Source organism: Miniopterus schreibersii (assembly GCF_964146895.1).
Source record: "Miniopterus schreibersii genome assembly, chromosome: 4".
NCBI lineage: Eukaryota > Metazoa > Chordata > Mammalia > Chiroptera > Miniopteridae > Miniopterus > Miniopterus schreibersii.
The window spans coordinates 27,875,074-27,889,764 of NC_138105.1; the positions used below are offsets into that span (position 1 = coordinate 27,875,074).

The window sequence follows — 14,691 nt, forward strand, 5'->3', positions numbered from 1 at the left end:
TAAGAGCCCTGTTCACTTGTCCCCCTCCCCAATTACCTGTCTGGTCTCATTGTTTATCTCTTCTTTAGTTACTCCACTCCAACCACACTGGCTTCTTTGTCATTCCTTATACACACCAAGCCTGCTCACACTTTAGCATCTTTGCATTTATCATTCCATCTGCCTGTAACACCTTCTCCTCTCCACCTCGAAATCCTCTTAGCTTATCCCCTTACTTCTTTTAGGTCTCATGCTTGAATGTCACCCTCTCAAGGGACTCTTCCCTGACCTACTTTTTTTATTATTAATTGAATTTATTGGGATGACAATGGTTCACAAAACCATACAGGTTTCAAGTGGACAACTCAACAGTGTACAACTCAATAAAACATCATCTGCACACTGCATCATGTGCCCATTGCCCCAAGCAAAGTCTCTTTCCATCCCCATTTCCCCCCCTTTGCCCACCTCCACCCAGCCCCTCACCCCCCTTTCCCTCTAGCTATGACCACATTGTTGTTTGGGTCTATGTGTTATGTATATGTTTTTTAGCTAATCCCCTCACCTTCTTTCATCCAGTCCTCCCCCTCCCCCCGCCCTGACAGCTGTCAGTCTGTTCCATGCCTCTGTTTCTGTGTGTTCATCAGTTTATTTTGTTCATTAGATTCCACATATAAGTGAGATCATATGGTATTTGTTTTGCTCTGACTGGCTTATTTCACTTATCATAATCTCTAGGTCCATCACGCTGTCCCAAAAGGTAAGATGTCCTTTTTTACAGCTGTGTAGTATTCCATTGTGTAAATGTCCCACAGCGTTTTTATCCACTCATCAACTGATAGGCACTTGGGCTGTTTTCAGATCTTGGCTATTGTAAATAACGCTGCAATGAACGTAGGAGTGCATATATTCTTTCAAATTAGTATTTTGGGATTCTTAGGATATATTCCCAGAAGTGGGATCACTAGGTGAAAAGCAGTTCCACTTTAATTTTTTGAGGGAACTTCATACTGTTTTCCACAGTGGCTGCACCAGTCTGCATTCTCACCAACAGTGCATGAGGGTTCCCTTTTCTCCGCATCCTCACCAGCACTTGTTATTTGTTGATTTATTGATATCTCAGTGTGGTTTTAACTTGATCTCTCTGATGATTAACTTTGAGCATTTTTTCAGATGTCTACTGGCCATATTTATGTCCTCTTTGGAGAAGTGTCTTTTCAGGTTTAAATTGCTACCGCCTGACCTCAGACTCCCCACACCCCCTCCTTTCCCTGCTCTCTCTTTTTCCCCCAAGTACTTATCATCACTTGACATATTGTTTATTGTCAGTATCCCAAGCTCCTTGAGAACAGGGACTCTAATATTCTGTTTAATGTATCTGGTATACAGTAGTTTGAGAACAATGAAGAGCCTTATGCTTCCTAGGTGCTTAAATAAATGGTCTCAAAGACATTTTCCAGAGCAAAGGCAACCTGCCTTTGTCCCAGTCTAGATTAATTTAGCAAATCCTTTCCCCTCACAAACAGTGCCTTTAAAAACCACTCTAATTTGTCCATAGTTGTGAATAGATAGCAATGTCACTGAGCAATAGAGTGAGCAGACTGGGCCAACGTAACCAGAGTGTAGTACATATTATAATAACATAAAACTTACAGCAAAGTTAATCAGACACATATTTAATGATATGCATAATTGTTATTGTGCTGCACAGTAACTAGTCATAAATGGTAGACACTTCATGTAAATGACTCTAATTACTTTTTTTTACACAGCCACGCTAAGCATGTCATGGATCAGATTCAGAGGAAAACAGGGAGGGGAAAGCTGGGTACTTAACTCTGGGAGGTCTCTCTCCTTTTCCATATCCTATGGGCTAATGGTCTCCTCCCAGCCTGGGTGATGTACCTTCAAAAGTAACTTTTTCCACTCCATAGCAGGAGTGGCTTCCTTTTACCAAAGATAACAAAATTAGGGTGAGGGCTTGGCCTCTGTCTCCAGATATAAAGCTGAGAGGAACCAGAACAATCACTACTTCTGGCAAGGATGACAGGAGCAGGCAAGCTGATAGAGAAACCAAATACACAGAAAACTTACTGAGGACCTACGCTTAGGCACACTAGCAGGTGCTTCGCATAATTCCTTTAACCTCCCACCCCACCTGCAGCCCCACATTCTGTTCCCAGAAAAGCAGAGAATGGGATCTCCTCCAAATTCTCTTATAGGGCCTAAAATGTCACCAGAGAGGGTGATTTAGGTTAGCAAGCTAACACTACTAGGAAGATGAAGAGGAAGCTTGTTTAGTGCTGTTTCCCTTGCTTCCTATCTTATCTGACCCATAAGAGGATATAGGGTCCCCCATTTTCCTGTGGGTCTGTCCAAACCTATTCAGCCCTTACAGCTCAGGCTAAGCCCAGCCTCTCTGAGACAGCATCCCTATTCACTGCAGCTCTTCTTTTTCCTATTTCACTTACTGTCAAGGACATTCATCTGAGTACATAGTCATTCACTTTGTGTCACCTTGCAATTAATTTCTTAGGTTAATGCTTATCTCCTCAGTGAGACGGCAAGCTTCTTAACTACACAAATCTTGTCTTACTCTTCTTTAGTAACCCTCATAAGGTCTAGCACCTTTTTTAAAAAAAGTTCTGTAAGTATCCGGATGAATTAAAGTTAAGTAGGAAGGCAGTACGTGATAGAAAGGAATCAAATTTCTGATTTTAGGTAGACGAGTTGGTATTGAAAAGAAGTTTGCCTTTAATTATACTTCTGAGCTAATTTTTAAAACAAATTTCCCTATGAAAAAGAAAGTGTGACTCTCTTTCAGGATACAGTAGACATCTTTGGATGGAAGTCTGAGACATTTGGATCAGAGCTACAAGACATACAGTGCTAAAAATAGAAGAGCTTCCAGTTATATAAGAAAACACATATCTATAATGTCTGAAAGAGTCCTCAAGACCAGAGTGCAAATCCAATTAAATAGTATTAGAGAGGGTCACTAACCCTTGGCCCAAGGGAATAAAGAGAACCTGAAGGCTTTCCCTGAATGAATGACAATGCAAGTCTCACTCTACTGTCAGCTTCTCAAGTTCAATGAGAATGACCTGGTTCTGGTGGTATAAGTCTGGATTTGGTTTGAGAAAAGTCAGAAACAAGCCTGAATCAATTTCAACAGCAAGTATTTGGGGCTGTGAGTTACCCCACCACTCAAGGAAGAACAGGCTTAAAAAGCAAATATCATACATATAGCTGAAAGGTGTCTGACCACAGTGAATACTAAAGCTTCCTGTTTAAACATAAACTATCAGAGTTCAGTCTGGAAGATATAAATCGGAGCTGCTCTAGACTACTCCTTATCTAGTAATTCTGACCAGAAGAATGTCATCTATTCCTAGAGCTCAAAAGGCATTCAGCTTCTTAAACTCATTTATTTCTGGACCTCAATGCTAAGTAGATTGTTGGCTTAGACAAGTAATACTAGTTGGGTAAGCATGTTCAGTGAGATACACAGGACAGTCTCTCCCTTCTCTGGTTTCCAAATGTCCAGCCCCAGAATTCTTTCAGCCATTGGAACTCTCTGCTAAAAATCAGACTAAAGAACTATGTCAAATTAAACTGCATCTAGAATCCTAGGCCTTCAGTACTCTTCTATTAAAACGTTTTGATAATCAGGTTTAGGTCTTCACCTTTCATTGTATTCAAAAGACTACAATGCTATTCATAAAGATCCTTAAAAATGATGACAAAATATTTGACCTAGTATTTCACTATTGGGAGCAGTAACAGCAGCTAAAAGTTCTTAAGTACTTACTATGTGCTAGGCACTGTATGAGGCATTTTCCTTAAAATATCTCCTTTAACCTCACAAAACCCAAGTAAGGCCATTACTACTATTACTTGACAGATGCATAAAGGGAAGCTTAGAAACTAGCACAGGGTCACACACTAGCGAAAGAGGTGAGATTCAACCTCAGATTAACTGAAATCTAGATCCCATCTTTTTTACTACCACCCAAACTAGAAATATATCATTGGAAAATGACCCCAAAATACAGCAACAACTTTAAGCACAAGAAGCTCAGTGCTATGTACATGGCAACTTGCAACATTCTAAACACAGTTAAGTAAATAGAGGCAATTCGAATTACAAAATATTACATAGGCATTAAAAATATTTTTATACCTAACTTTTAGTGACTCATGAAGGAAATTTTATGCTTTAAATAGAAAAAGTATAATACAAAATGTTATATATAGTCTGATCTCAACTATGTAAAAATTACCTGCCCATGGAAAGACCTAAATTTATTGCTAAATTTAAAAAGACAAGTTGCAGATATACACACACACACATATATAAATAAATAAATATATATATGGCATGGCCCTACCTATGTAAGTAGCACCTGAGTCATTTTAAGTAGTCAATAAATGTAAGCCATTATTATTATTATTATTATTATTATTATTATTACTACTACTACGGTGGACATGTACTACTTCATAATCAGAAAAAAATCAACAAATTTATTTAAATTATAAGTTTTGGTATTTCCTTATTTAATACATAAGAAATGTATTGCTTCAGAAAAATTAAATAACACGTACCTTTCCCAAAAATCTTACAAAATACCTCACAATTTCAGATTAAATACCTCTAACTTATGGGAATCAAGTAGCACTGAGAAAAACATTGCAACACTACCAATCATGTAAGGTATGGTTACATCAGTATGTTATATGACAGAAAACTGTACTGATGCTATTATACTTAGAATTTGAGGTCATAGAAAAGCAAGATCAAGAGTGGTACTTCAAGGGCCAATATCTCACACTGCACCAAAACTAAGGCTTTTAACCTCACAAAAAACAAAAGGTTTTTGGTGCACTCTTCAATAAGAGATAACCAATAATGCCCTGGCCAGTGTGGCTCAGTGGGTAGAGTGTTGGCCCATGCACCGAAGGCATGCGGGTTCGATTCCCCATCAAGGGCACATACCTCGGTTGCAGGTTCAATCCCTGGCACAGTCGGGGTGCATGCAGGAGGCAACCAATCGATGTGTCTCTTTCACACGGTTGTTTCTCTCCCGCACCCACCCCCAACCCCCAGTAAAAATCAATGGGAAAAATATCCTCTAGTGAAGATTAACCAAAAATTTAAACATTTTTTTAAATAACCAATAGGTCCAGGGTGATGCAGCAGAGACATGTAGCACATGAATGAAAATTAGAAGTATTTTTCAGCTGCTGTCTTTAGGTAGAGTTTACTTACAAACACACATACACACACAAAGACCCACAAGGTACTTATTTTGAATTGAAAACGGGCAGCTCTAGAAAATTAGTTCCTCAAGTTCCATAGGAATCTCAATATTTGAATATATAAATTGAAATGCAAAGTCCATGGCATTGCACTGAATCTGGGCAAAGAGCAAGTTGAAACATTAAAATGATAAAAGATTTTCCCCTTCCCCTTCTCCTCAGTTATGTGCCACAAAATAACATACCTGCCAAAGTAATAAAGAACATGAAAAGTACTAAAAATTTAACTAGATATAAATCAAAACAAAAAACAACAACTGGAACTTTGAAGAACTCTCTTTTCTGCACTGTATTGTATAAAATTACAAAACCATCACACAGACAGGTAAGTCCTTACCTGTATCTTGCCCCACCAGCCCATTGCAGTACATAGCATGTCGCTCAATCTTTGTGGGTGGGAAGCCTTGGTCACAGAGTGGGCAGGATACCTTGGTGCTGGATGAGAAGGTAGAAGAAGGTATTTCTTTCTCAGCATCTTCCCTGTTACCAACCTAAAGAATATGACAAGCAGCAACTGTAACAGCTTTACTTTAAAAAATAATTTTCCCCCAAAGAACTGCAAGAAACTCTATCCATACTTCATTTACTTTCAAAGAGACAATACCAATCAGTTTGCAAATTCAGGACTGAGGATTGACAGATATGATAACATAGTTAACACTTATTCAGTGCCTGCCCACTATGTGCTAAGTACTCTGCATATATCATTTATTTAATCCTCACATACCCTTTTTACAAATGAGAAAAGCATTGTCCAAAACAGTAAAGCAAATTGCACAAAGTTACAGAACAAATAAGTGGCAGAGCTAAAATTCAAACCAAGGACTATTTGGCTCCAAAAACTGAGGGCATTCCTCTCTACCGTGCTGCAAGGCACTGTTCTCCTTGTGTCAGTATACTCTGTGTGCAGTGTTTCAACAGTGTCTAGCAACAGCACCTTAAAGACACTTTTTCAATCTCACAAAAGAACTGTGACACTGTACATGATGAAACATATATAAGGAGTTAGAAAACAAAAGAGCTCTAAGCAAAAGAAGCACAACTAAAATTTAAGAACCTAGGTCTCAGCTTACACCAGTAAGACACACCACCTCTCGTGCTTTATTTATGACTTTTGGATTGAAAGAAGAAATAAAACTAAGACCCAAATATTTAAGAGGACCAAAGGAAAGTCATTAAGACAATTCTGCTGAAGCCATTCTTATACCTTATCTCTCTTATTCCTCTCCTTGTTCTATAGTCACCATTTTTCCAACAGTTGCTGGTGTCTCTCAGAGGCAGCTTTATTTTACCTTTACAGGTCAGAACTGAGAACTCTGCAGTGATTAATTCAACAGTATGCGTAAGCACTGCAGCACTACTGCCTAATACTTGCTTCAAAGGACAGCATGTCCTGTCCAATCAATGTGAAACTGTCCTGCATAGCCACTGCTTCTATTTAAGAGCAAGGAGCACCTGGGCTGTCATTATGCTTTACTACAGGGAAAAAATAAACCATCTTCTAGTACAAGAACAAAACAGGACCAAAACTGCAATGGGTGGATAATTTGAGCTCTGAAACAACTGGGTCTGGGGGAGGAGAGGGTTGTCTCTAAGTTTAGGCCATCCCTGAAATCTACTGCTTGTGAATGTGATCCAGCAGAGAGGGAAACAAGTCATCTAAATTCCAAGTCAAACAGTTTCTACAATTGCCAAAATACGTTGTTTTCGACACACGTGTTTTGTACTTAAGAAGATATGCTCTAAAAGGGAAAAAAAGAAAGACAAGAAAGGAACTAACAGTGGTTGAGTTCCTATACTACGCCAGGCTTAGCCAAGCAATTTCCGTTTCCATCCGTCACAACAACCCAACTGGTAAAGGTATCACTAGTTTCAGTATTACAGAAGAGGAAATTGAGGCTTGGAAAGACAAAATAACCTACTGATCACAAAGCTAGTAAGTAGGCAACCTAGACTCAAACCCAGGCCTGTATGACATCAAACCTTGAGTATTTCCATCCCATCATGGTATGGCAAAAGCAAAAGTGACCCCCTTCCACTTTGCTTCTAGAAGCCGACTCTGCCAGGTACTGGGAGACCACACGATTCTATTCCTTTTCTCTAGGAGGTGGGTCTAAAAGTTCTAGGTGTTATTTATCCCAAGCTTAGTCACTGAGCTTTTTATGAATCCAGGTTTTTCTGTTCATAAATTTTACAATGAAAAGTCATCTTGTGCATGCAAAGCCATTTGAGTATAGGGGAGAAAATAATCTAAGATTTTTTCCAGTACCATTAAAATGGTCTATTTAAATAATAACTATAATGGAGGAACCTCAAGCAGAAAACAACAACAACAAGCAGCCCTGACCAGTGTGGTGCACCGAAAGGTCACAGTTTTGATTTCCTGTCAAGGGCACGTACCTGGGTTGCAGGTGTGATCTCTGGCCCCAGTCAGGTCGCATGGGAGACAACCAATCAATGTGTCTCTCTCAAATCAATGTTCCTCTCGTTCTCTCTCTCCCCTCACCTCCCTCCCTCTTCCACTCTCTCTAAAAATCAATGCAAAAAATATCCTCCGGTGAGGATTAACAACAACAAAAAACAAGCAAAGCAACTTTTATTAGGACCACACAGTCAGGGATTAAGTCTGCAGAACTGCTTCTATTTCTTTTAAAATACTATACAGCCATTTTTCAAAAGAGGCAGTTGGACACCAAATCTTGATCTCATAAAGGTCTCTTACCTTCTGGCCTCAAAAGAAACTGCACTTCAAGCAATGAACCTAATGAAAACAAAAGTATGTCCTACAAATCACCAACTCCCTGCCCTTCCCTACCTGTTTCATGTGTAGCTAAGAAAGCTGTCCCTTTAGTTATTTTCCCTCTTGTCATAGGTCTCTTAATACAATTTATTTAAAAACCAACTGACTAAACCAACTATTTGTTTATGAATAATATCCATTAACTCTTCTGAAAACAGATTATCTGAGACTCTAACTAAGGGAAACTCTCAGGCAAGATATTCAGAAAACATTATTTCCAAAGGAACCTGACCACTGCAGGAAATCAAATTAAGAGGAATTACAGTTCTGCCACAAGTATTCCAAATGCCTCAAATAGTGTTGAGCAATTCTGTCATTAATAAAATAATATCAATGAACAGCCACAATACATTACAAAGCAGTAAAATAACTGGTTCCACATACATACTTCTACTTCTGCCAAATCTCTACTGTGTGTCTTATATTCATCTAATTTAATCTTCAGAGAAAGCTAGTGAATGTCTCCATTTTACACATGAAAAACTGGAATTCAGAAAAGCATTCCTCTTGTATGTTCCCCTAATGCCCTACGCATATCTCCATCATTATATTTGTCAGACCACGTTATAATTATAATTTTCTGTTTATGTGTCTATCTCTTCCCTTAATAGGACTCTCTGAAGACAAAGACTGTTTTTTCCTTATTCATTTTAATGTCTCAAGAGTCTAAAACAATGACAGGATTCCAGCATACTAATTCTAAATATCTGCTACATAAATGAATAAAATGATTAATTAAATAATTTACTGAAGGTCACAAAGTTAAGTGGTGGGATTGGTATTCAAAATCATGTCTTCCAATTCCAATGCTGAAGCTACACTAGCACAATACCATATCACCTTCCAACAAACAGGAAATCTTAGGACAAATGATCCTATACACAGATTCCAAGGGCAAGAATCCACACCCACTATATTATCTTTGTGTACGTAAAATGTACACATTATATCTTTCTAGTAAGTGACTTATAACTAGTAAGTGATTATTCAACAACTGAAACACTACAGTATCTCAAAGTAGAGACATCCATTGATATCAGCAAACAGCAACTGGAAAGGAGGACATTCAATGTGAGAAAGGCCATACAATTACATCCATTTGATGTGTAGTGGTGCAGACATATAAACTATACATTCTAAATAGGGTTCATGCTCTTTGCACCAAACACAGAACAGTCTCCTTTGCAGTCATGGATGGGTAAGAAGTCAGCCTTGATTAATTAAAGGTTTGCAGGGCTTTTTCTATACCTTAAGATGACTGTGTTAATAATACTCTGGTCCCCCATCTCCATTTAGAATGCTCTGGTCCCTCCTTAGAAAAAAGACCTGAGGCCATTTTGACATTATCTAGTAAGATCTGTCCTTAGTTGCTCTGCTGCAGGGAGTGTCATCATCTTTCCTACCACCACTGGTATCAGGGAATCTTGGTCTGTCAGTTGTGACAAATCAGGTTCCAGGGAACGAAGCAGTGTGCATGATTCAGGAAAGCAGAATTTCTACCCAGTTACCTGCAGTGCAGAAACTAGGGAGGGGATCTAACTTCTACTGTAAAAACTGTTTTCAAAAAAACCTAGAATATAAAAAGGAGTAAGAGAATGAAGCCTTTTTAAGGTACTCAGGATAAGAGTATACATAAATATAAACAAAATCTTTATTTCCACAGAAAAATTAGTTTAATTCTCAGGATGCTTTTCACATCAACAGATTTTAAAGACTTTAAATTCTTCAAAGGAATTCTTGGTAACTAAATAGACTCAAATATGTAAAATATACACTGAGAATCTTTATCAGAAGTATGAATTTGGACTTCCGGTCAAGATGGCCGTGTAGGTAAAAGTAGTGCTCACATCCTCCTACAACTATATCAAAATTGCAACTAAACTAGAGAACAACCATCATTCAGACCACCTAAAATCAAGCTGAATGGAAGTCCTACAACTAGGGATTTAAAAAAGCCACATCAAGACTGTCAAGAGAGGCAGAGATGCAGAAATGGCTGGTCCCACACCCACATGTAGCATATAAAAATTGGGAGGGGTATCTCAGCTGAGGAAGTCCCCCCTGAGGAGGGGTCCCAGCCCCATGCTAGTCCCCCAACCCCAGGGTTCTAGTGCTAGGAAGAAAAGTCCCCATAACTTCTGACTGTAAAAACCAGCAAAAACGAGATGGACTGATAACCGAGGGCTTCTGGAGTCCCAGGCAGTTCCTCTTAAAGGATCCACACAAGGACTTACTCCAGTTCACTCTTTCTGAACACTGGCACTGGGATAGCAGCTCCAAAGGCACCAGGGACATACGAGGAGGAACTGAAGTGTCTGACATCAGGACAAGAACTGAGGGAACAGCTTTCTCCCAGAAAAGTGCTGGCAGAGGCCATTGTTCCTTTGATGAGCCATCCCCCCCATAGAGACAGGAGCCATATCCGAGTCTCCATCAACCTGGCAACCACTGTTTGCCCAGCCCTGGTGATTCCAAGGCCCTGCCCCACCAAACTGTCTCCAGTGCCTTTTCCATATGAACAGCCTATGTTGGTTCATGCTTCATACTTTCCTAAAATCTCTCAAACAAGCAGCATCTGGTCTCAGCATGCCCCATATCTCTCACTAAGTGGCCCTAGGCCCAGCATTAGCAGCAGCTGGCTATGATTTGCAGCTTGGCCTCTCCTCGGCACCTCCAAGCCCAGCACAAGTAGCAGGCAGCTGCAGATCACTTTATAACTCAAGCTGGGTGACCTTCGGCAGAAAAAGTGGCGGCTGATTTTAGGCAAAGCCAACGCACCTGGTGGACAATTTCAGGCCATGTTGAAACACCACCCAACCACATCCACAGTGACACACCCAAGACTCAAGGAATGGACTCAGCAAGCACCAGAGCCCCACTGAAGGAAGTCCTGCTCTGTGTGTGTGGGGGGGGGGGGGAGGCTGCACAGCTGACCCTCCATGGTGGTCATGGCCAGTCCTTGCATTGAGTCTGCCTGGGGGTAAATCTCTCCCATTGATGTGCCAACAGCAATCAAAGCTCAACAACAACATGAGGGTGTACACACCCACACAGGGCAAGGGGTTGGGGGAGACACACCTGGAGTGCCCAGCTAGGGTGATCAAGGAGGCTGTGCCATTGGACCCTACAAAACACCTACTACATTAGGCCACTCTACCAAGCCCAGGAGATGTAGCCACTCTACCTAATACATAGAAACAAACACAAGGAGGCTGCCAAAATGAGGAGACAAAGAAACATCCCAAATGAAAAAACAGCAAAAATCTCCAGAAAAAGAACTAAATGAAATGGAGGCAAGCAAACTACCAGATACAGAGTTCAAAACAATAGTTTTAAGAATGCTCAAGGAATTTAGGGGAGTATTAGGTAAACTTAGAGAAAACCTCAAGAGTAAAAAAAAAACATAGAAATCATAAAAAGGACATGGAAAACATAAAAAAGAACCAGTCAGAAATGAAGGATACACTAACTGAAAGGAAGAATAATTTACAGGGAATCAACAGTTGAGTAGATGAAGCTGAGAAGTAAACCAGCGATTTGTAATATAAGGAAGCAAAAACATCCAATCAGAATAGCAAAAAGGAAAAAGAATTCAAAAAATGAAAACAGTGTAAGGAGTCTCTGGGACAACTTCAAGCATACCAATATCCATATCATGGGGATTCCAGAAGGAGAAGAGAGAGTGCAAGACATTGAAAACCGATTTGAAAACGTAATGACAGAAAACATCCCTAACCTGGTGAAGGAAAAAGACATACAAGTCCAGGAAGCACAGAGTCCCAAACAAGATGAACACAGGTGCACACACTAAGACATATTATAATTAAAACGCGAAAGGTGAAAGACAAAGAGAGAATCTTAAAAGCAGCAAGAGAAAAGCAGTTAGTTACCTATAAGGGAGCATCCATAATACTGTCAGCTGATTTTTCAACAGATACTTCGCAGGCCAGAAGGGACTGGCAAGAAATATTCAAAGTGATGAAATGCAAGGATCTACAACTAAGATTACTTTACCCAGCAAAGCTATCATTTAGAATCAAAGGACATGTAAAGAGCTTGCCAGAGAAAAAGCTAAAGGAATTCATCACCACCAAACCAGTATTATATGAAATGTTAAAGTGTCTTCCTTAAGAAGAAGAAAAAAAGGTCAAAAATCTGAACAATAAAATACCAATAAATACATATCTATCAACAATTGAATCGAAAAAAAAAAACACAAAATAAGCGAACAAGCAGAACAGAAAGAGACTCATAGATACAGAGAACATTTTGATGGTTGCCAGATGGGAGGAAGGTTGGGGAGATGGGTGAAAAATGTGAAGGGATTAAGAAGTACAAAATGGTTGTTACAGAACAGTCATGGGGATGTAAAGTACAGCACAGGAAACACAATGTTCTAATATATGGTGTCAGATGGGCACAAGATTTATAAGGATGATCATTTAGTAAGTTAGATAATGTCTAATCACTGGGGTGTACACCTGAAACTAATATTGTATGTATGTCAACTGTAATTGAAAAATAAAAAATGATTTAAACTTTTTTTAAAAAGAAGTACGAACTTGTATCAATCAGGTTTGTAGTTAATGCCAGATATGTGAAGTTTGTAAAGGCAATACTACAAATAGAGATTTGCTTATTTTATCACACTGCTATTCTGACTTTGCATTTCTGATCACATTAAGAAATCCGGGCCCGGGTGTGGCTCAGCGGTTCAGTATCAATCTAGGATCCAGGAGATCGAGGTTCAATTCCCGGTCAGGGCACATGCCCAGGTTTCAGGCTCGATCCCCAGTGAGGGGCGTGCAGAAGGCAGCCCATCAATGACTCTCTCATCACTGATGTTTCCATCTCTCTCTCCCTCTCCTTTCCTCTCTCTGAAATCAATAAAGATATATTTTTTTAAAAAAGACAGAAAGAAATCAGGGCTGAAACTTAGTTATATCATAATATATATAACGACTATTTCCAAGATTGTTCATCTCTGTTACTCATCAATATATAATGGAAAATACCCCGGATTTTAGAAATAAATCTGTGTTCAAATTCTAGTTCTATCATTATTAGCAGTTTGAATTTGAACCAACTACTTAAACATCCTAAGCCTCCATTTTCCCATCTGTAATAGAAATAATAAACCATGTTAAAGTACTCAAGAAATGGTAACTACTGTTATTTTTATTTTTATTTTTATTTACTTTATTGTTGGAAATATTACAGATGTCCCCTTTCTTTCCTCGTTGGTCCCCTCTACCTGGCACCTGCCCCTACCCCAGGCCTTCACCGAACTATTGTCCGTGTCAATGGGTTATGCATATATGCATATAAGTTCTCTGGTTAATCTCTTCCCACCCCCACCCCTTCCCTCTGAGATTATCAGTCTGTCACTACTGTTTTTAGAAACAATGCTGAACTGATCTTAACTATAAGAACCCCTCTCTGAGGTAAGTGTCCTAAAAGCTACAACCCCCCATCACCTAAGTCTTTCTACCAAGGTCAATATAGCATCAGACAGAGGACGATCAATAGAAAAAGAACACTGAGAAAAATTAAACAGAATATTCACCTCCTCATCTGCCATTATTATTGTTACTTCATCTGGGGTGTCTCTGCTACCTGGAGAGGCTTCTCTTTCAAGGTCAAAAGTTTCAGGGGAACTTAGCTGTGTCTCTGTAATTGAAAAAATATAAATCTCATTAATTTTCATTTTGTATTTTCACAGTTGAAAAAACAAACACCTATTTCCCCTAAAGGGTATGATAAAACCGCGGTGGCCACGTACATCCAGTTTGCTTGTTTCTTCTTACAGCTTTACGGAGGCATAATTTACATACAATAGAATTCAGCAATTTTCTGTACAGTAAAACCTCGATATAACAGACTAATTCAGGCAACGGGGTGTCTATTAAAGCTGAAAGTCCATTATATTGTAAGTAGGTTTTCTGAATGTTAAAAAATTGACAAATTAGTTTACCTGTTTTTACTTATGTAGACACATTTGTGTAATTAAAATTAAGCATGTATAAAAGTTTAATTTCACAGAAAAGTTTTCTATATATAATTTTAAATTTACACTGAATAGGTCTAGGAAATGCATGTATTCACCAGTCACCAAGAGTAAACAAATGCACATGGCTGGGACATGGGTTATCGAACATCAGAACATTGGCATTAGTTAAAACTGCTAAAGGAAGTCACATGACAACAGAACCAATTACATGAGGTGTGATCACATGCCAATCATTCCCCGAACATTGTTTGTGAGTGGCAACTCTTGGATTTAAATACAGTGGTACCTCAGTTTTCGAACGTCTCCATTGACGAACATTTCAGTTTATGAACACCATAAATCCAGAAGTAAACCCTTCGGTTTTCAAACATGTCTCGGAAGTCAAACATGCTACATGGCTTCTGCTGAGGGCAAGATTCTGAGGCCTAGCTGTTGGCTGTTGATCCCTCAGTTTTCAAACATTTCAGAACTCAGTCTTCCAGAACAGATTACATTCGAAAACTGAGGTACCACTGTATGTAGACTATAGTTGTAGATATGTAATATTTATTTATGTCAGCAAAATTACTAGTGTTTTTTC

At 39.1% G+C, this 14,691-nt stretch overlaps 1 protein-coding gene across 5 annotated transcripts in view; it reads right to left on the reverse strand.

Moving 5' to 3' along the window:
• The window catches only part of UIMC1 (ubiquitin interaction motif containing 1), a 90,687-nt gene that overhangs the window by 29,454 nt on the left and 46,542 nt on the right, over positions 1 to 14,691 (reverse strand). For all 5 annotated transcript variants that reach the window (XM_081134635.1, XM_081134634.1, XM_081134638.1 and 2 more), the window contains 2 exons: positions 13,668 to 13,771; positions 5,639 to 5,792 (listed from right to left, as the gene is read on the reverse strand). In XM_081134635.1, coding sequence (XP_080990761.1) covers positions 5,639 to 5,792; positions 13,668 to 13,771 — 258 coding nt within the window. The remainder of the gene's footprint in view (positions 1 to 5,638; positions 5,793 to 13,667; positions 13,772 to 14,691) is intronic.